General features: G+C 39.3%; 2 protein-coding genes across 8 annotated transcripts in view; both read left to right on the top strand.

Moving 5' to 3' along the window:
* The first annotated feature begins 3,887 nt into the window (after nt 1-3,887).
* Nucleotides 3,888-7,653, top strand: Utp3 (UTP3 small subunit processome component). Its single transcript, XM_047567122.1, has one exon. It carries the CDS (start codon nt 4,082-4,084, stop codon nt 5,501-5,503), a length of 1,422 nt encoding a protein of 473 aa, XP_047423078.1. The 5' UTR covers nt 3,888-4,081; the 3' UTR covers nt 5,504-7,653.
* Nucleotides 7,654-14,972: 7,319 nt separating this feature from the next.
* Nucleotides 14,973-22,384, top strand: part of Rufy3 (RUN and FYVE domain containing 3) — a 75,551-nt gene continuing 68,139 nt past the window's right edge. For 2 of the 7 annotated variants that reach the window (XR_007110563.1, XM_047567115.1), the window contains exon 1: nt 14,973-15,538. Coding sequence is in view for 5 of the 7 variants with exons in the window: in XM_047567115.1 (XP_047423071.1) it covers nt 15,196-15,538 (343 nt within the window). In the remaining 2 variants the exon portion in view is untranslated. The remainder of the gene's footprint in view (nt 15,539-22,384) is intronic. The other 5 variants (XM_047567112.1, XM_047567118.1, XM_047567113.1 and 2 more) reach the window with 3 other exon arrangements.

Raw genomic sequence — 22,384 nt, 5'->3', positions numbered from 1 at the left:
ATAATTACACTGGAATAACAAGTTTAACAGGGCTATCCAGAGTAAATCAGAATTATGGTCATCCTGTGTGCCTAAAATCCATAGTGTTCATTCATGACATTTTACTGAACTACTCTTCCAGGGATGATCACCCAGGTTATCTCCAATTCTCTTCTACCAAAACAAACAAACAACCAAATATTTTCAAAAACCCTAATAGAGACCCCCTTATAAATAGACCTGAATGAGAATTCTAAACCAAAATGTTATCTGTAATGATCTGTAAATTTCTGACATAGGTCATTACTAAACATTGAAAAGAGGAATAAAGTGATAAAGAAGGAAATTATAGTAGTCAAGCACTTAGGTTAGTATGAAAGGTTTTATCAGGGAATTAATAGAAAGGATGTTGTGGGTCAAGATTTTAGGAAGGCCATGTATGCTGCGAATTTTATCTTGATATAAACTGAGAGTTACTGAATGTTTTTGAACCAGGGTATGGGGTAACAGAAATGGAAGATACCGGGACTTCTGATACTGAGAGTAGGAAAATACTGGATCAAATACAGCCCAGACACTAAAAATTAGGAGACATATTAAAGGAAATTTTTTGGGGGGTGATTCAGAGGATTGAACCCAGGGGCACTTGACCACTGAGCCATATTCCCAGTCCTATTTTGTATTTTATTTAGAGACAGGGTCTCACTGAGTTGCTTAGCATCTCGCTTTTGCTGAGGCAGGCTTTGAACTCGAGATCCTCCTGCCTTAGCCTCCCAAGTCACTGGGATTACAGTCATGTGCCACTACACCCAGTTTATTAAAGGAATATTTGAAAGTCAGTACAGTATAGTAATTATAGAACAGCATGGATCCTGGAGCTAAGACTGTCAGGTGTTTGTTTTAGTACTAGGGATTGAACCCAATGACACTTTTACCACTAAGCTATATCCCCAGTCCTTTTATTTTTTTATTTTGATAAAATTAAATCACTAAATTGCTGAGGCTGGCCATGAATTTAGATCAATATGATCGTTCCCATTTAAAATATCCAAAATAGTTTCTACTATACAAAATAATACGTGCATTTTTGGTTCCAATATGACTACAAATTCTCAAATAATTTGCATAAAAATGAACAGAGCAATTGGTATTTCTTTTATATGACTAAATGGAATAATGCTTAGGTATAAGAAAATTGTAACATATTTAAAACAAGTATATAATTACAATCCGTTTAGATGCAACATTCTTTAAGCAATATTCCCAAAGTAACAATCTAGAAGAAATTTCTTATACCACTGGATTTAAGACACACCTGGCCCTACATTTTAGTAACCTGTATATGTGTTTGCTGTGGTTTTTTTTTGGGGGGGCGGGGGTTGTTTTGTTTTGTTGTACTGGGGATTGAACAACTAAGTCACTTCCCCAGCCTCTTTTTATTTTTTTATTTTGAGACAGGTACCCACTAAGTCAATGAGTCTGGCTTTGAATTTGCAATCCTCCTGCCTCAGCCTTCCCAGTGGCTGGGGTTACAGGCATGCATCACCATGCCCTGTTGTATTCCTACCTGATGATAAGCTCTTTGAGGCCATGTCTTCTCTCTACTTCATTACATGCTCTGTAACGAATTTGCTTTTGGATGTACTATAGTACATGTTATAATAGCAAGTAGTTAATATATGCTGAATGAAAAAATTAAAACTTAACATTAAAAAATTCACCACAGTGAATCTCACTATTAAAGTCCAGCATCATGGCATGTGACTGTAATCCCAGGAACTCTGGAGGCTGATGCAGGAAGATCAAAAGTTTGAGGCCAGCCTCAGCAATTTAGCGAGACCCGGTCTCAAAATAAATTTTAAAATATAAGGGTTGGGGATGTAGCCACATGGTAAAGTGCTCTAGTTTCTATCCCACTACCAAAAAAAAAAAAAAGTATGTCATGGATAATGGATTTTTACCTGCATGTTTTCATTAAACTGTACTTTGTAAAATCTTATAACGCTGAAGACACTGTTAAGCAATTTTAAAACATTAATTCAAAATATAACTTTTCTGAAATTTTGTATTATTTTCTAAGGACATTATACTTCCTGCAAATAAATTGTATGTCACCATTAATTCTTACAACAGAAGTTCAGCTTCCAACATGTGAAGGTATTATTAACTTTGAACCCATCATATGCAATGTCTATAAACTTAAACATTAAATTACAGGACAATTTTTTCATATCTCTAGCCCTGACAATATTTCTACAGACCAGTTTGACTAATTCTTCCCCTAGTACCACCTTCTTCCAAATACTTTCATCTATAATCCTGGGTTTTATCACCCAGCAAAACCTAACCCTTGGAAAAGACCATAGACCTTTACCCACACCTTCCCTCATTTATGTAAAGGGACAAAGGACTGACAACTCTCCAAATCTGGTGTTGGATCTGTTCCTGGTTTCTCTGTTGGATTTCCTTGTGTAATCTCCCCAAACCTGTTTCCACATGTATAAAATTAAAGTCAAAAATTAATCATCCCTGAAATTCCTTCTAGCTCAGGTTATCTCCCTTAGACATGTTTATAGTTGCATGCATTCATTTATTCACTCACTCAGCTTTATACAGCACCTAAGATAGGTAATCAAATACTGTTATTTTAATACTTATTTGTTGACTTAAAACCTACTTTGTGCCAAGCATTGTACTTTAAAATCCAAGTGTTCATAGACATCCACCCAGTACTACTGAGGAACTTGGGGGAAAAAAACAACTTTAAGGGAGTTAAAGAAAAGATAAGAAAAGATAGCAGAGAAATTCCCCTAGTTTAGGCGGCTGGTATGTACAGGGACATTAACACAATGCTGAGAGTTTTCAGAGCTGAAGGCTGGCTAACGGGAATGTGTGCTTACGTATTCACAGTACTTAGCCCAGTCATAATTTGAAATGTTCTCTACGATTAGTTGATGAGCTTGTAGCCCCTGCCAGACCACAACTGCGGGAACCGCATCTGCTTTGGTCACCATTGTTCTCTCACAGCCGGACAGGATTAAAGCACGCCTTTGGTGCTTTAATCTATGTTGAAGAAGAGGCACTCTCGGATGTGTGTCTCTCAATGTTCACTAAATGTTACAACTACACTCTAAACAGTAATGGATCTGTTCTTTAATAAACAAGAGTCCTTCCCTGAAAGTTAGAATGGGATTTCCCAAGCATCTGGGAAGACCGTGCCTTTCCTCTTTACAAAAGGATCGACCCCAGAAACCACGTGAATTCCTCAGGAAGTCAAGCCCTACAGCGGTGCTCTGCCTCCCACCGCCACCCCTCGGGTCACCTAGGATTTTCAAATGCACGGGGAGTGGGTCACTGAGCCCTGCGGTCAGGTAGACGCATGATGAACTCAGCACAGCCGAGACCACCAACCTTCGCTCTCGCCGCGACACGGTCATGAGAATTTAGAAGCCCATTTGGCGGCATATCTGCAAGTTGCAGCGGGAAAAAAAAAAAAAAAAAAAAAAGGAGAAAAACCTAACTTAGATAATGATAAGATGAGAAAACAAACCCTGGGCGTGAAAACGATCTACACAAGCATTCCACTCCTGTGTACAACTATCTAGGCCGCCTCGGGATCGGTCCTGAGCGTGGGGAAACAGCGCCCCCGACTGGCCAGTGCGAACTGGGCTTATCAAGCGGTCACGATTCAGAACCCCCGCCCCAGCCACGCCCAGCCTGGCGAGATGAAGTACAGTAGTCTCCTCCGGAAAAGGCTCGGCGGAACGGAATTTCCTCAACCTGTTGTTCCTACACGGAAAGATTTTAATTCGCCGGATCCGACTGGCATTAAGAGGACACAGCGAAAAAAAGGAAAGCGCTATCAATGTGACTAGACCATGGGACCGAGCGGAAGTCCTTGTTCACACGCCACGCGGAGAGCATCCTGGGTCCGGAAGGAAGTGATAACTCCCCCACACGACTCGGGCGCCGGTAAGGTCGCGTGGTAGGAGAGCGCGCGGCTGTTTAAAGCGGCTTGCTGCTGGACCGCGTTGTTCGTGTGCCAAGGCCCGGGTGGCCGAAATCCCTGCGTTGCTGCAAAACGTGAGACCGAGGGAGAACCATGGTTAGGAGATCCCAGCGGCGCGGAGTGGCCAAGTGGGCAGCTGTGCGAGCCAAGGCAGGTCGCACCACCACAGATGAAAATGAAGACTTAGGATCGCCACCCTCACCCGGAGACTCCAGCTACTACCAGGATCAGGTAGATGATTTTCATGAGGCACGATCTCGGGCAGCCTTGGCCAAAGGCTGGAGCGAGGTTGAGAGTGGGGATGAGGATGGCGATGAGGAGGAGGAGGTGCTGGCCTTAGACATTGACGATGAAAATGACAAAGATGGAGAGAGTACGGGGGATGAGGAGGATAGCGATGATGATGATGATGATGATGATGGTAGTGGAAGCTCCGTGCAGAGTGAAAATGAGGCCTCGGTGGATCCCAGTTTGTCGTGGGGTCAGAGGAAAAAACTTTACTATGACACAGACTATGGTTCTAAATCCCGAGGCCGGCAGAGTCAACAAGAAGTAGAGGAGGAGGAAAGAGAGGAAGAGGAGGAGGCACAGGTAATTCAGCGGCGTTTAGCCCAGGCCCTACAAGAGGATGATTTTGGAGTTGCCTGGGTGGAGGCCTTTGCAAAACCAGTGCCTCAGGTAGATGAGGCTGAGACACGGGTCGTGAAAGATTTGGCTAAAGTTTCAGTGAAAGAGAAGCTGAAGATGTTGCGAAAGGAATCACCAGAGCTCTTGGAGCTGATAGAAGACCTGAAAGTCAAGTTGACAGAAGTGAAGGATGAGCTAGAGCCATTGTTACAGTTGGTGGAGCAACGGATCATTCCATCTGGAAAAGGAAGCAAATACCTGAGAACCAAGTATAACCTCTACTTGAACTATTGCTCCAACATCAGTTTTTATTTGATCCTAAAAGCTAGAAGAGTCCCTGCACATGGACATCCTGTCATAGAAAGGCTTGTCACTTACCGAAATCTAATCAACAAACTATCAGTTGTGGATCAGAGACTGTCCTCTGAAATTCGTCATCTACTCAAGGGTGATGCTGTAAAGAAAGAACCGAATGCAAAAGAAAAATTCACCAAATCCAAGCCAAAGTCGGTTTCAGAGACTTCTGCTTTGGCTGTAGATCTCTCTGATGGCTCTGATTTTGATGAAGCTGCATTGAAACGCTATAAAGAAATAGATGACAGGCAAAAATTGAAGAGAAAGATAGAAGAAAACAGCATTGAAGAACAGGCTCTTGAAGATCAAAATGTAAAGAGAGCCATTACTTATCAGATTGCTAAAAATAGGGGACTTACACCTAGAAGAAAGAAAATTGATCGAAATCCCAGAGTGAAACATAGGGAGAAGTTCAGAAGAGCCAAAATTCGAAGAAGAGGCCAGGTTCGAGAGGTTCGTAAAGAAGAGCAACGCTATAGTGGTGAATTATCTGGCATTCGTGCAGGAGTTAAAAAGAGCATTAAGCTTAAGTAAAGTCTTCACTGAACTTACATAAGGTTTTTGCCAATAATTTAGATCAATAAATTTTTGTTTTAACTGAAATGACTGTATTTATGTATGCTACCTAATCTTTCAAAATTTTTGTCAACAGGGAAATTTTACTTGGGTTGTTGATTGATTGATTTGCCCTTCAATTTACATTATAGTCTTACTGAGGGAACTGAGGGAGCAGTATGAAAGTGCTCAGGGAAAGATTGTGTTGAAAATAAGTTCACCAATATTTTGTCAGGTATTAGCCTAAATTTCCCAGCTAATTGTAGAGCTTTACTGGAACTAGAATATTTGTATAACTTTTCACATTAAGAGAATGCACCTCTGAATGTCATCTTGTAAGATAACCTATAAAATAGTTCTGATGTATATTTCATTTACCTACCTACAATTCTTGAGTAGGATTCTTATTAATATGTGGGTTTAATGTTAACCTGGATTTTGCTCGTTCTGTGTGGTAAAAGCATGGGAATAAAGAGCTTTGGTTAAAAGTAGAAAAAGAAAAAGGTATACCTAAATTAGGCCAATTTGTAAATACTTTCTAATAGTCTTTCATGTGGTAAATAAGGCAAAAGTTCCGTTTTTCCTTCTGTGGTGATTTACAATGGTTGTTAATATTCATAGTCACTTCACTGAAAATTTGTTATGCTTACTGGTAGGTAAGTGGTGACTTTAAGTGGTAATGCAGTTACAATTTATAGTTATTCTGATCTTCATAACTGAAAAATATTGTTAGTGAACCTAAAAATACTCAGGATGATGCCAGGGAAGAAAATGATAATATAGTGAAGGAAAGCACAAAAATAGTCACCTCTGCTGCTGTTTATTCATTAAACATTATGTTTGGGATGTAGAGAGGATCCAGAGTTAATATTTATTAAACACTTACCAAGTAATAGTTGTGTATCACCTCATCTAATCCTTAGGTAGTACTGTTCTCTCAGTATCACAGATGAATTTACTGAAATTCTAAGTCAACTTTCTAAGGAATATTTGCTTGGGATGTGAACTCAAACCAACTTAATCTGAGCAGTGTTCTTAACCTCTCTGGCTTAAAGCTGCTTCCTCAGAGTACCACTCATACTAGTTTCTTTTCTTTTGTCTTACAAAGAAAAGAGGTAAGTTAGAAATAAAAGTAACACTCAGTACTTATTAAGGTACTTTTCTGAGCACTTTATTTGTATTTATTTCCCTATTCCTCAACAACCTGATTTGGTAAATTGTACTATCTACATTTTGAAGGTCACGTAGCCATTAGGTGTGAAAGACAGGATTTCAAGCAACCCTTTCTGACTTCAAAGCCCAATCCCATACTTCTTTTGTAATAAAATAGAAAAAAAACAGGCATACAAGTCTGGAGTTACTCACCAGGGGGACTGTTTTTTTGTAGACTGGTGTCCAAACTAGACTGTCTCATACATGTTAGGTAAACATTGTACAACTGAGCTACATGGTACCCCAGCCACCAGGGGAATTTAGAGTTAATTGAACTCTTGAGTTTTATTTTATTCATCTATGTGAGGCTTAGAGAAGCTTTTTAAACAGTAGTAAGAGCAGACTATAGTTAAGACTACTCAAGTTCCTAAGCTGGCTCCATCATTAGTACCTGTGACTTGGGTAAGTTACTTGATGTCCCTCATCCTGAGTTTTTCCCATCTAAAACCTGAATAATGAGAGTACTTATTTTGTAGGGTTATTATGAGGCTTAAGTGAATTAATAGATGTCAAGCACTTAGAACAGTGTCTATTGCATAATAATCACCTAAAAAGTGTTAGCTTATCAGCAAAAAAAATTAATATTCTAAGTTTGGGAGAAATAAGGAGTATACTAAATCTAGAAAATCTGGAGCAGGGTCAAAAAGGGATATGAAGTTTGAAAGCATTTGGTGCTCTATGTCAAATTCCTGCTATGTATATATAGTTGGGTTAAGAATAAAATGTCTTAAAGACAAATCTTTGATTTAGGGAAGTGGAAAAAATTAAACCTGACATTCCTTACCAACACTTTATTAATTCATTCTGTAATATCTAGGATGTAGATGGTTCTGTCTTATAAACAAATCATAGTTGCTGGATTTAATATTCACATCTCCAGAATTTGTTTTAATATTTAAAGAAGCCAGGCACAGTGGCTAACATCTGTAATCCCAGCAACTCGAGAGGCTGAGGCAAGAGGATCACAAATTCCAGGACAGCCTCAGTAATTTAGTGAGACCCTGTCTCAAAAATTTAAAAATGGTTTTGGGGATGTAGCCTAGTGATAAAGCAACCCTGGGTTCAATCCCCAGTACAAAAAAGAAAAAAAGGAAATTTAAAGAGCACTGAGATGTGCTGAGTACTTACTCCATTTTTGGTTTTCTCAGTACAGGGGACTGAACCCAGGAGTGCTTTGCCACTAAGTTATATCCCCAGCACTTTTTATTATTTTGAGACAGGGTCTTGCTAATGTGCTGAGGCTGGCCTTGAACTTGCAAACATTCTGCCTTAGCCTCCCAAGTCACTGGGATTTTCAGGGACCAGCATGCGTGGCCTGAGTACTATTCTGAGGTATGAATAATAAGTTGCTAATCAGTGTGGTGGTCATTTTTCATAGTGACTAAATTCCAGAGAGCTTCATCAAGTCAGAGTTCTAATGAAGTGGATTACTGGTGTTGAGCATCAGTATAAAGCACAACCTGGTGATTGGGTTTGGTTTGTGTGGTACTAGGATTGAATCCAGGGACTCATGCATGCTAGGCAAGCACACTACCACTGAGCCACATTCCTGGCCCACAACCTGGTTTTATGGTAGCATGTTAAAATATGGACAGCTATGGGAAAATTAAAGTAGACAAAAACATCAAAATTAGTGATCCAGTGCCTTACTCAGCTGAGTTAAACAGCTGATTGGGGCAAGTTTTCTCTAAACCAGTTTCTTATCTATATCCTTAACTATAAGGAATTAAATAAGCATGCCCCTTTTGTGTAGAAATAAATTTTATTAACCTAAAAACTACCTTATAGTTGTGTTTGGCAAACTAGAAAGTTAACATTTTGTGATCTTAACATTAAAAATTAGCTTAGAACTGGGCAACTTGGGAGACTGAGGCTGGAGGTTTCCACGTTCAAGAATAGCCTGGGGGGTGGGCGTTGGCATTGTGGCTCAGTGGTAGAACACTTGCCTAGCATGTGTGAGGCCCTGGGTTCAACTCTCAGCACCGCATATAAATAAATAAATAAAATAAAGGTCTATCAACATCTAAAAGAAAAAAAAATTTTTTTAAATAGCCTCCAGAACTACCTCAATGAAAATAATTTGAAAAACAGTAGGAGATACAGTTCTGTGGTAGAGTGCCCCACGGTTCAATCCCAAGTACCAAAATAAATAAAGTTCAGATATTGAGTAATTGAAATTATTTCCATATCTCACACAAGGAAAATATCTACTATAGCTAAGGAATGGCTGGAATTGTTTATTTTGACTTGTAGTTTCTATGAGATAAAAGAATTTTAATTTAAATGTAATTGTTAGCATTACTGAAATAATTCAGGAAAGATGAAACAATACTTTATATATCAGTATACTTTACACAGAATAGATGATCCCAAAGAAATGTAGGATTTAATTAGAATTTTAAATGAAAACAAAAAAGTTGTTTGTGGTTATTATATTTTTATTCTTTCAGATACTCATTCCCATTTGTTGTAGTTAACTTTAGCTATGTACTCCAGATGATATATTTTCTTGAAAAAGCTTTAAATAACAGTAAATATAAGAATAGACATTTGTTAAACTACAGAATAAAAGCTGGTGGAAAATAGTAAAATGTTTGCCTTTAGAAAGACAGGAGAGTGTAGCAATTAGAAGCTTGATCTCTGAAACCAGACTGAGTTCACATTTTGCTTCTCTACAGTTTCGTCATTTGCCATGTGTCTTTAATCTACTTACTTGACCCCTGCCCATTTCCTCTGAATAACATATGACTGTTTAGAGCCATTAAGTAGTTAATCCATATAACATTTTAAAAAGCATTTGGCAGGTAGTTTGTAATTAGTTACTATTAATCCATTTTTTTAAAAATACTTCATTTGAATGAGTTAATTTCTCCTTGATTTTACTATAATTGTTCTTAATCTATAATGCCCAAGAATCAGTTGGTAAATTTAAAACACAGATTCCTAGGACAGGCATGGTGGTGCACGCCTATAACCCCAGGAACCTGGAAGGCTGAGAGAGGAGAATCTCAAATTTGAGGCCAGCATCAGCAACTTAGGTAGACGCTGTCTTGAAACAAGAAAAAAATTTTAAAAGAGCTGGGAATGGTAAAGCACCCCTGGTACTGGGTTAAATCCCCAGTACAAAAAAAAAAAAAAAAATATATATATATATATATACACACACACACACACACACACACAGATTTCTATGCCCTATCTCATATTCTGATTCAGCAGGCCTAGTGTGAAGTCTAGGGCTTTCTCATTTTAACAGGCACTCCACAAGATTCTGATCCAAAATGGTCTACAGAACTTGGAAACGTAGCTCTGGGAACATTGATTTTTTTAGGTTCCTCTCAGTTTATGATATTAAGCACATGAATAAAATTAACTACATGAATGAAATATAATGTATACAGGATTACAAAACCTCAAGGGTAGCCTTAAAGAATCTGTTGAAAATAGTGCCCTTACCGGACAAGAAGAGCCTTAGGATAGGTCTAATCAACATTCTACATTCCATGTCAGTAGGTTTCTAGACTCCTTTGAGCCAAGAGTCCTGGAATCTCAGAAAACTTTATGCTCAGGGAATATTACTTTTACCATGAGTAGAGCAATGAATTATTCAAATTAAGTAAATGACAACAGAATTTTATTAGTGCCTAGAGTTTTTTTACAATTATTAAGTGAGCTTTTTAGACATTTTATTGAATAAACAGAAAATTGAAGTCTGATAAGAATAAAACTTTCCCTGATGGCCACAGACAGAATCAAAGAATTTTGATAGGATCTTAGGAGTCTGAAAAGTGAAGGAGAGCTGAGAACTACTTTAAGGAATACATCTTTTGTACACTGTAAAATGGAGAAGATAGGCCTATTACAATTAAAGCAATTAACTGCTTAAATAAGATACTACTGGAGCCTCAAAAAGAGGCATGTGGGGTGACCAGAAAAAGTGTCATGATATGTTAGAGCAGAATCTTGGTAGGAGAGTGAGAAAGTGGGTATGGCAACATGAGGAATGCCAAGCATGTTAAAGTTCAGCCAACAGCTACAGAGATGAAGCAAGGTAGTGAGAGAACACTGGAAAGATAGGGGTTAGATCATGAAAACCTTCCTAGGTACTTAAGCTTATATTGTATGAGAAGCCAATCAAGGTTTTTGAGAAATGGTACAACATAATTGGTCGACCTTCAGAAAAGTAAAAATTATACTACTAGTATTTGTTGTTGAGAAAGGGAACTGGGATGCATTAAAACCAGAGGCAGCAAAACCAAGTCTTTTGCAATAATATTAGCAAGAAAAGAGTAACATTTAAATTAAAGCACAGAGAACAAAGGACATTTGAGAGAAATCTGGAGAGCATAAGAAGTGAAACAAACTAGATGAAATCATTAAAAGGAAAATAAAAGCAACCAACCAGATGGCTTCAGCAACATTATTAAAATACTAAACACACTAAATAGACACAAACTATCATAAGTTCCTAGGGGTTTGGGACTCTTAATACCCAAGGAACACAACCTTCCTGTTGGTAAATCCCGATTAAAGATATAATTATTTAACTATTAATCGAAATAACATTTTCTAATATGAAAGTAACATTTAGACTGCGTGCAAAGACAAAAAAATAGAAAAATACATCCATGTTTCTACCACCCAGAGAAAACTGTCATTAATGGGTTAAACTAAATATATTGCTTGTATTTTTTAAAAATTTTTTTTAGTTGTCAATAGATCTTTTATTTTAGTTATTTATATGTGGTGGTGAGTATCAAACCCTGAGCCTTGCACATGCCAGGCAAATGCTCTACCACTGAGCCACAACTCCAGCCCCTTGCTTATACTTCTTAAGAACAATAAACAGGAAGTACAACTGACTAATTCATGTTTTAGAAAAATAAGTCAATAAATTAATGAGTCATCAAAATTTATTATGCAGAAGTACAGTGGACACTTAAATTTTTTTCACATTTGAAGCATTATAATAACGTATAAATAAACTGCATTTATTAAAATTAGTTTAACATTGTTTTGGAAGTGTTTGTTTTGGTACCAGGGATTTAAACCAAGGGCACTTAACCACTGAGCCACATCCCCAGCCCTTTTTATTTGTTGAGACAGGGTCTCACTAGGTTGCTAAGACTGGCTTCAAACCTGTGATCCTCCTGCCTCAGCCTCTAATGTCCAACTTTAACATGAAGTCTTAAATTAAGAGTTTTCTCAAGTACCATACTGAAGTGATTCAAGGAAACCATTATCTTATAATTAATCTTGTACTATACTGAAAAAAGTAAATCTACCCTTTTCAAGTGGTATCTTTTCTGATTCACAGCACTAAGTAGCTTATACTGAAAACACATTATCATCCATGACACTGATCTCTAAAAGGCTTTTGCTATATTCTAAACATCTATCTTTTTCAGATCACCAAAGGGTGTTTAAAAACCACACATGGGTAACTAAAACTGCAGATAAAAAGGCACCTCCTGCTTTGTTTCACAAGAAAATTAAGAGCTTGATTCTCATTTATAATGCTTGGATTTTGTCACTCTAAAACAAAATAGTATAGGAAGATGTTCTGTGCATTTTCAAGAAGGAACAACATAGTTAGCCTTGTTTGTAATCCTGGCTTCCTTAAATGTGTAGCAGCTGAATCAGCCCTTCACGTCACTAACACTAATGCAGAGCTGTGATTATATTATTGATCTAAAAGCTAAAAGCATAAGGAATTAGGAACTTGGAGTACTATCACCTTTAAAGAGAAGTTCATAGTCTTGCCTATAAATTTTAAAGGACTAGTATTTCAGCTGATTTTTGGTATTCATCATACTGTTAATGACAATATAACAAATAGAACCATTTTCAAACTAAAGAGGCACAAAAATACAATACACTGCAAGATTCCACAGTATGTCAACGTTTCTATACCTCTAAGTATCTTGGCTTAACAAGAAAGGATAAAGCTGGCATTTACTCTAGATAGCATTTCATACCTTAACTTGGTGACTTCCATGGCTAATTAGATTGGCCTTTCTCAAGAATAATTCAGAAAATCCTACAGAACCTGACTGGGGAGTGGAAGGCAGTGAGGAGAAGCTGCTGGAAGCAAATCATGAAGACCAAGTATATGAAGATGAAACAGAGTTGTAGTAATCTTCAAGTCTACAGAAATGTATGTCATCTAAAGTCAAGAGTTAAAGCCAGTAGTCATGGCGCATGCTTGTCATCCAGCAACTCAGAAGGATTGCAAATTCTAGACTAGCCTGGAAAACTTATTAGGACCTTGTCTGAAAATAAATTAAAAAGGGGGTGAGGGAGTGGTTCAGTGGTAGAGGGTCTCTGGGTTCAATCTCCAGTACCACACACACACACAATAAAGTGAAAAGTTTAAAAAAAAAAAAAAAAAAAAAAAAAAAAAAAGAATTCAGGAGGCTTCTGGTTTCTTTTCCTTTACCTACAATGAGATAAGCATAGACTCTTGCCAAACTCTTACTGAAACATTGCAAATATCTTTATGAAAGAACCTGACAAGCATATACTGATCCTGCCTTGCAGTGGCAAATGCCTGTAATCCAATTAACTCAGGAGGCTGAAGCAGGAGGACCACAAATTTGAAGCCAGCCTCAGTCATGTAGCAAAACCCTACCTCAAAGTAAAAGATAAACGGAAAGAAAGAAAAAGTGAGACAGACAGGGAATGTAGCTCAGTGATAAAAGTGATCCTGGATTCAATCTGGGAGGAGGGGGCAATTCTCACCCACATACCCTTTGGAATTTCTTAATACAAAAACAAAATGAAAGATGCAGTTCAGGACAGGTATTAAAGTCATATATCTGGAATCTTTTTGTTTTTCTCTTTGAAAACATATACAACTCCTGCAAGAAATGTCTTTTTACCAAGATTCGCCCCCATCAAAAAATTAAAGCACAACAAACCTCCATGCTGAGAAAAAGCATTTTTCTCCCAACTGTTTTTTTTTTTAATTTTTGTAAGTTACATACTGTTTTGTCAAAATGACTAAATATAGTTAAAAATAAGTACTTAACCTTATATTAGATCATGTTTTAAAAGCTTTACTTATACTTCTTAACCTTCATAGGACCAATACAAGTTATATTTATATAATCATTTTACAGAAGAGGACAAATGACTTACTCAAATAGGCAGGACTAAGATCAACAGGTCAAGGAAATGCCAGAAAAAGCTACAGAAGAAACTTTTAAAAGATTGCTTGAAGTTAACTTCTTGTAGACATTTTCTTTTTAAATGCTAATTGTTTCAAAGAATGGTGAAGAATGATATTAGAAGTCTCACCATAATCTTTGGTGGTAATTCAAAGGGATTTACAGGAATAACAACAATAAAAAGGTTTACTTTTCCTTTCAGAGAAGTGTGACTTCCTCTACAGAGGGAAAGACCGAAAGGAGGGAAAAACAGGTGGGCAAAATGTTACACAACAGTGATTTTTAAATGTGAGTCAACATGGAGTCTATGCCAGCATTTTGCAACCCAAACACAAAGCTGAATAGCTAGGAACCCAGGTTAAAGAAAAACGAAAACAACTGGAAATAGTCTTTCATAGAGAAAATTACTTCTGGAATTGATTTAAATATTCAAAATAAAGCAAGGTGGTCAACTAGTCGCAAGAGACAGGTCTTTGAAAGTGAAAATTGTCAACCTGTAATAGACAAATGTCATATAAATTCTAAACTGGTTGGCTTAAAATGCACTCCTGCACACCCGGAGTACTGGAAAACCAAGGAATTAAACACACGATTTCTATACAACGCGGACACGAAACAAAAGAGGTGGTGGAAGGGAGACACGTTTCTCTGGCTTATCGTATAAAAAGCTCAAAAGAATCAAAACCGTGAATCAACGGCTGAAGTTCCAGTATGAGAATGGTAAATAGCACAGTTTAATACCTGGTAGGGGAGAGGTTCCTTTTAAAAAAAAAAAAAAAAATCAGTGTCGCCTCTTAAACCCAGATTTTTGTGCCTCCGTGCTACCGACAAGTTGGGGGTTGCACAAAAACACCCCTAGATATTTCGCCGGGTCTCCCACCTTTATGCGCCAGCGGGGAAACACACCTGACCGCCTCAGGACGGGTAAGGACCGGCCCCGGCTCCGTCTCCTCCCCCAGGGTCGGGAGGGAAGCGGAAGGTAGGGAGCGGGGAGAGGAGGACGCTGCCCCCTAGGGGAGCCGAGTCGCAGGCTGGGGGCCGGGGCGGGAGGGGCGGGACTGGCGGGTAGGAAAGCCAAGCCGTCGGGCGGGGCGGTCCCACCAGCTGGCGCGGACCCGGCGGGGCGGGCTGTGGCCCCAGCGGCGGAGCCCAGGCGCCTGCCCGCGGACAAGGAGAAAGGTGGCGGCGGCGGCGGCGCGGACGGGACGGGGCGGCGGCTCCTCGCCGTGACCCTCTGCCTCCCACCCAGGCTGGGACGCGAGTCCGCGGCGGCGGCGAAGCTAGGAGAGCATGGCTGAGACCACCGCTGGTGGTGAAAGTTGCCGCGAGGAGCCGGCGAGGGGCGGAGAGAAGCGGCCTGAGGAGCCGCGCAGCGCTGCCGCGGGGGGTGCGGACCGAGAAGGCGAGGCGGGGCCGCCGCCGGCCTCTCCCGCCGGGCAGTCGGAGCCCGACTCGCCGGTGGCCGCCCCCTTCTTCCTGCTCTACCCGGGCGATGGAGGCGCGGGCTTCGCAGCGCGTCCGCCGCCGCAGCAGCAGCGCTCCTGGAGGACCCCGCCGTCGCCGGGCTCCCCGCTGCCCTTCCTGCTGCTGAGCTACCCGAGCGGCGGCGGCGGCGGCGGCGGCGGCAAGCACCGTGAGTGGCGGGGGATGGGGACGCCGGCAGGAAGCGGGCATTCGGCGGGGAAGGGCCCGCCCGGCCCCCGTGGAGCTCCGCCTCCCGCTGCTGCCCCGCCAGGCCGGCCGGGAGGCGGGGGTGCTAGACGCGGCTCTCGGGAGGTCCTGACCCGGGGGCGCCAGGATGAGGGAGATGGGGACGGCCGTGGTCCGAGCACTGGACTGTTTACCTCCGAGTGTCCCCAGGCCAAGGGCTCCCGCCCGGCCTGGTCTCCCTCCCCTCCGGAGCTGGACGCTAGTTCTCGCAGCCTCCCACGTGCTCGGGCGGGGGCGTCAAGCCGCCCGCCAGCCTCCAACCCGGCTGTCTGCCCCGTCCGGCCAGTGGACTGGGACCCTTCCCGGGAGAGTCGAGGAGGGGCGGCGCCCGCAGACCCCGCGGCCGGGGCGGCCCGCCTTCCGCAGGTTCCCGGCGCCGCGACAGCCAAGTAGGTGTGGCTGCCGCGCCGCTGAGGCCCGGGCGGCCCCAGCTGTACTAGTGAAATTTTTTACTAGCGTTCACTCCATACCCATAAATATGACAGATACGCCTCCCTGAAAGGGAAGAAAAATTTGAAGAGACGAGCAAGATGACGAGAAGGGAAAGTGTGGCTTAGGAAGGGCACCTGCCAGTGTTTCATCTTTTGTCAGGAAGAGGCCTCCACGTTTGAAAGCCACTGTCACATGTGAGCCCTCGAAATGCAGGGAACTCCTCTGCGTGCTGAATTTAGTCAACAAATGCATATTGCTACTGGCAATGAGCGGGCTTCTAGAGTAGGTAATGTGAGGATTCTTGGAAGAGTGTTAAATCTGGCATAAAAAGACAAGGTCTCAAAGTATGAAAATGTGACTGGCTTACAAAGTATGCTGTAAATGTCAGACACCTTGCTTGGGATGAGTGTTCGTGTTTTTTTCTCTCTCTCTCAAATCTTTATAACTGCTCAGCACTGCCAAGAAATTCTGACTTTGCTTTTTCTACCTCCTGCTTCAACCCATAGGAAAAGATAAGCATTTGTTGAATATTTCTTAGGTGCGTGTACTGTGATTATCATAGTTAACATGTCTCTGTGAACCAAATATGATGCCCTTTTCAGATGAGAATACAAGATCGAAATAAATTCTGTGATTTGTCTTCAGTAATAGCCAGAGAAGGAATGAAGTTGACCCAGATTCCTTGTCTACCAAGACCATGTTCTTTAATCAAACAACAGAGATCCAAAACTGAAATGGATTATCAGGGTTAACTGTAAGGGTTCACTGGATTCACCGGGTGGTAGTTCGGTATTACTTCTCTTTGTTACTTACCTGGAAACTGGGCCAAGACTAACCATTGAGTAAAAGTCATTAACAGCAGTGTAAGTGTTGGAGTGGTCTGCAATATCTCCAGATGGGAGTGTCTCTCGGTAGCAGAAATGAGTCTTTTGTATAGCAGAAGAGGTAAAAACAAGAATATAATCAACACTGGCCTTTTTCTAAGGAATATGCTTTCTACTTTGTACTTAAGTACAGTCTTTTTCTTCTCTTCAAAAGATTCTATTTCTGTGTAATTTACTTATCAACCACATCACTATATAATGACACTCCTCTCAGTTTTTTGTGTAAAGATTATGTGCAAGATACTGTTGGCCAGTGTCAGTTGTTGAGATCGAAATTTCAGTTCATTTATTGATTGATTTAGTTGATTTGATTGTTTGCTTAAAAGCAAATAAGATTGCTTAAAAATAAAGGTTGACTTATTTTTCTAAGGATTGTTAGAAATTGGGAACTAGGTGTGATCTTGATCAGTAAATGGAAGACTTAAAGCTAAAATATCATGAGTATAATACTCTAGTTGACCTTATAATAATACCAAGTGTATGGAGTGATTTGCTAGCACAAAAAAGTTATAGAATTTCTTCATGGTCTTTATTTCTGAAATAGTTAATTGATGTGTAAGTGCTCAGAAAAATTGCTGGGAAAATGCACAGGTCTTACTTCTGCTTTTAAAGACCAATCACTGAAGCCACATCATATTAGTAAAAAAAAAAAAAAAAAAAAAAAATCAGTGTTACATATTTTATTCAGATGTAAAATTGAGTTTAAGTGTGTTTTAACTTTTGAGTTTTTAATTTTGTGATATTTTTATGTACTTTAGAACCCAAATCTACTTAAAAACAAATACTGTAAATGTGAATGAAAATACTTTCTTGTTGCCCTGTAGAGTCAATGCAGTATTGCTTTCTATAGTGTACCTGAACATCAGAACTCTGATTCTCCTGATCATTCATTTAGGAAACCTGAGATTAAAGTTTTAAAAAGACCCCCCCCCTTTTTTTTTTTTTTTTGTTACCAGGGTTACTTAACCACTGAGCTGAGCCAACCCTTTTTATATTTTATTTTGAGACAGGGTCTTGCTGAGTTGCTGAGGCTCACTTTGAACTCGTGATCCTCCTGCCTCCTGAAAAAACTCATTTTATTTAACAGGACAGTACTTGAACCCAAACTCAATACCAAATAATATGGGAACTAAGATCTGCTTCCTGAGCACTTGGTTTTTAACGCCTTAATGTATGTGCCAAAAGTATATAATATATAACAGCTTGGAAAGACTGTGTAGTAAAGTCATATTCTCTTTTATTTTTACAAATGTGACTATACTCAGACTTTTTAAATTAACTTTACATTTGAGTTTAGAAACTTTGTTTTTAAATGACAGTGCTGAGGCATAGCAAAAAGGTGTGCAAACAGAAGAGATAGCCTTAACTTTTTAGTTTTTGACATGTATAAAATCTTGTAGGATAAAATGTTCATAAAAAAACTTTTGTAAATACATAAGTATGAAAGAAGTCTTCTGATGTACCTTGTCTCTTTCTGAAGCTTTGAGTTTGGCATATCTGCTCAGTTTTTCTGCTTCTAACTTTTAAATCTGATATTCTCACTAGGCAAGGTAGTACATGCCTATAGTCCCAGTGGCTCAAGAGGCAGGAAGTTGCACATTTGAGATCAGCCTCAGCAACTTAGCAGGACTATCTCAAAATAAAAAGGTCTGTAGGCTGTAGTTCAGTGGTAAGGCACCCCTGGGTTCAATTCCTAGTACTAAAAGCAAAACAAAAAATACTCATATTCTCTTCTCTACCAGACCTTTTTAAAATGGATTGTATAAAGACTATAATAGTAGCACATAGAACTATTGTAATTATCTAAATGTTTTACAATTTTAAAAAAGTACAAAGACTAGGAATGTAGCTTTTTGTTTTGTTTTCAAAAAAAAATCGAAAAATGGGGCTGGGGTTGTGACTCAGTGGTAGATGCTTGGCTTGCATGTGTAAGGCACTGGGTTCCATTCTCAGCACCGCATATAAATAAATAAAATAAAGGTCCATCAACAACTAAAAAAAAATTTTTTTAATAGAAAAGTACACCTTAACAAAGTACTTTACTCTTTGAGGGCCTCAATACAACCCCCCACCCACTTACTCCTTTTTTTGGAGGATACCTGTTTCTGAATTTGGTGAGTTGCTTCCCAAACTTTTTCATTTTTTTATTCACAAATACATGAGTTTGTATTTCATGGTGACTCCTTCCTCTTGGTGTATGAAATTCCTTGCCAGTTTCTCATCAGCCATCTGAAAAGGAGCCTACTTGCCTGCCGTGGTGCAGTACTTTTTTTGGTGGTAGTGGTAATGTGGATCAAACCCAGGGCTTCATATGTGCTAGGCAAGCAGTCTACCACTGAGCTATATCCCCAGCTGCTGCAGTACTTTTAATGCCTTTCCCCCCCCCCCATTCTAACATTAGAAGTCTTCCTTGTAAATAGACAGTGCAAAAAAAAAAAAAAAAAAAATCTTCTCCTTAGAATTGTATGGGAGAGGCATCCCTGCCATTTGCACTGTTCACAGCTTCTGTTTATAGTTACTCTTTTTCCAACGCTCAAAGCTACAGCAAACATTTATGTTTAAGGCAATACTGTGCAAATTACCTATATTTCTGCCCTTATCTTTTCTCTCCCAGTTAAAGAGTATACAAAATGTCTAACTCACAAAAAGAATCTTAAAAGATACTGGCAATGTTACTATGACTACCCACTTCAAAGAATACCTAACAGAGTGCCATGGTTTACTCCAGGATAATGCAGAGAATGAGGCATCTAGATGGAGCTGATTATCTCTCACAGAGCACTTGAAAAATCCATAATGTGAGGAAAGAACTGCCAGATTACATGTAAACCCAGGAATGTGTTTAATGGCAGAAAATCAATTTTATGTTTTACAGTTTCATGTGTGTATAAATAGAATAAAGAATATACTGATTCTTCATATATTTGTTGTAATTTATCCTCATGAATGTTTCTGTTACTTTCAACATTTTTTTTTTTTTTTTTTTTTTTTTATCTCAAGACAAAGTCTTGCTAAGTTGCTTAGGGTCTTAGTAAGTTGCTGAGGCTGGCCTCAAACTTGCTGTCCTTCCTTGCCTTTGCCTCCTTAGTCTCTGGAATTATACGTTGTGCACCACCATGCCCAGCACTCTTTCTTATTTTTAAATTACTTAGTAGTTCTCTAAAAAGCTTTATTCCTAGTTGGGAGCTGAAGATGCATTAATCCTTTCATCTGCTCTATGCTTTGTTTAAATTTTGAAAAGATGAAAGTACTTTATTTGATTTTGTAAACATGGAATGACTTGCCCAAGCTGGGTGATATGGGAGCAAGGGTCAGATCATCAGGATCTTCATACTAATAGTTCACCTTCACACTAGTAGTTCTTGAAACAACAGATTTATTTGTGGCTTTTTAAAAGGCTGCCCCTTGGTATGTTCAGTGTAGATTGGTGCCTCTGTCTATAATATTATTATTCATTAATAATTATTCATTAATGTTGGTCTTCAACTCTTTTCCAACTATTTATAAAGCAAAGACACCATCTGATCCCATTAATATAATTTTGTCAAATGGTAGATCGAAGCACCCATACCAGAGAGAGAGAAACCCTTAGAAATGTAGCACCTTCCAACAAGATGTAATTGTAGATAAATGACCACTAGAGAATTGGAATTTAGCCCTTTAGAGTGTCTGAATACATATGGCTTCTTTCTACACACAGCAGAAATGACCTGGAACACTTGAACCTCTTTGAGTGTGGGTAGCTGGATCCTGCCCCAATTTCCTTCCTCAGGACTGAACTGTCCACTGCTTGCCTTCCTGATTCTTTATTACCACTTTTTTCACCACTCTGCTTAAACTATCACAGTTTGTGTTCCCAACCAATTTCTCCCATTCTCTTCTGCCTCCTTCCTTTTGTTTTACCCACTTTTCTGGCCTGGCAGTATCAAAAAAATGAAATCACATTTCAGATGGGCAGAACCACAGTTTCAGAATTTTGAATTTAATCTGAGTCTTGACTTTTTTGCACTGCTCTCCTCTTGATAAGCATACGTTCATTCTTATAGACAAGAGTTTTCTCTTCATACTTTCCATCTTAACTTCATTTTGGATACTAGAGGATCCTAAAAGACACTTCATTAACAAAAGCTTTACTATAATTCTGTACCCCAAGCAGTAACCCATAAAGAATATGACTGGTAAGATAATAACAGTAGTGTTTGCTAACCCAAGTTTAGATGGTCATCCCATGGAAAAATCAGTGTCCAACAGGCAAGTGTTGGAGAGAAAGAAAGGCTAAATTTATTCAGTGGCCAAAGAATGAAAAGGGAACTTTGCTTACAAATCAGCTTCTCAACTCTAAGGGGTTGAGGGGTTTCAGATAAGGAATAGGAATAATAAGGGAGGCTGATGGGCTATCAAAGGGGAGATATATTCTTGTGTTTTCTGGGAATAGAAATCTTCCAGGAACTTGGGTGCTACTGCTTATCATTTCTTCATGATAGCTAGTAGGTATCTTTAGCTAAAGGAATAGCAAAGAAGAATGGCAAAGAAAGCAACCTTGGGGAGTAAATGACAAGTATTGGAAACTGGACACAGTGGCATACACCTGTAATCTCATCAACTTGCTGGCTGAAGCAGGAGGATCCCAAGTTCAAGGTCAGCATAGGCAACTTAGTGAGACTCTGTCTGAAAATAAAAATATAAGACTGGAGTATAGTTCAGTAGTTGACTGCTCCGGGTTTTAATCCCCAGTACTAAAATTACTGGCTTTAAAAAACTATTCACCTGACAGTATTGTGTCTTGAATCTTTTTTGTTTTGTTTGATTTTTCACAGAAATCTGCATATTAAAGTGGTAGTATTCTATCAGAACCTAAGAGACCATGTTTTTCTAGTGTAGGTTGTAGATAGCAAAAAATCTAGATGAATAATGATGAAAGTATAGCAGCACTAACTGGATAAAATGATGATTTTTCTTTGTTGGTTAATATTTTTGAAAATTCCTTAAATAAGTAAAAAAAGTCGATTATAAGTTTGCTACCCCTCCTTCATTGCACAATAGGCAACCCTCATAGCCAACATAATTAAATAGAATCTCATTGTAATGAACTTTATAGGATATCACAACTATTATATTTCTGCCCAAATCTTATTAATATTGAAACTTCTCCCTACAGTGCAAAGGGGCCCATGTTTCAGTTTTAAGATTTGTTTGGAGAAGTCAGTACTACATCATAAGCATTAAATAATTTGAAATCATGGGAAGGGATCGGGTATAACTCAGTAGAGAATGTGCTTAGCATGAAAGAGGGCCTGGGTTCAATCCCCAGCACAAAAAAAAAAAAAAGAAGAAGAAGAAATTATATGAAAGAAAATATTTTTAGAATTACAAAACAGTGGTTCTTGAGAAATAAGTATTAATTGGTCATGGCCTATATTGTAGCTTTATTTGAATAATTTGAGAAAGTCCAT

Source organism: Sciurus carolinensis, chromosome 10 (assembly GCF_902686445.1).
Source record: "Sciurus carolinensis chromosome 10, mSciCar1.2, whole genome shotgun sequence".
NCBI lineage: Eukaryota > Metazoa > Chordata > Mammalia > Rodentia > Sciuridae > Sciurus > Sciurus carolinensis.
The sequence above is the reverse complement of the archived record's forward strand: the minus strand, read 5'-3'. Positions and strand labels throughout refer to the sequence as shown.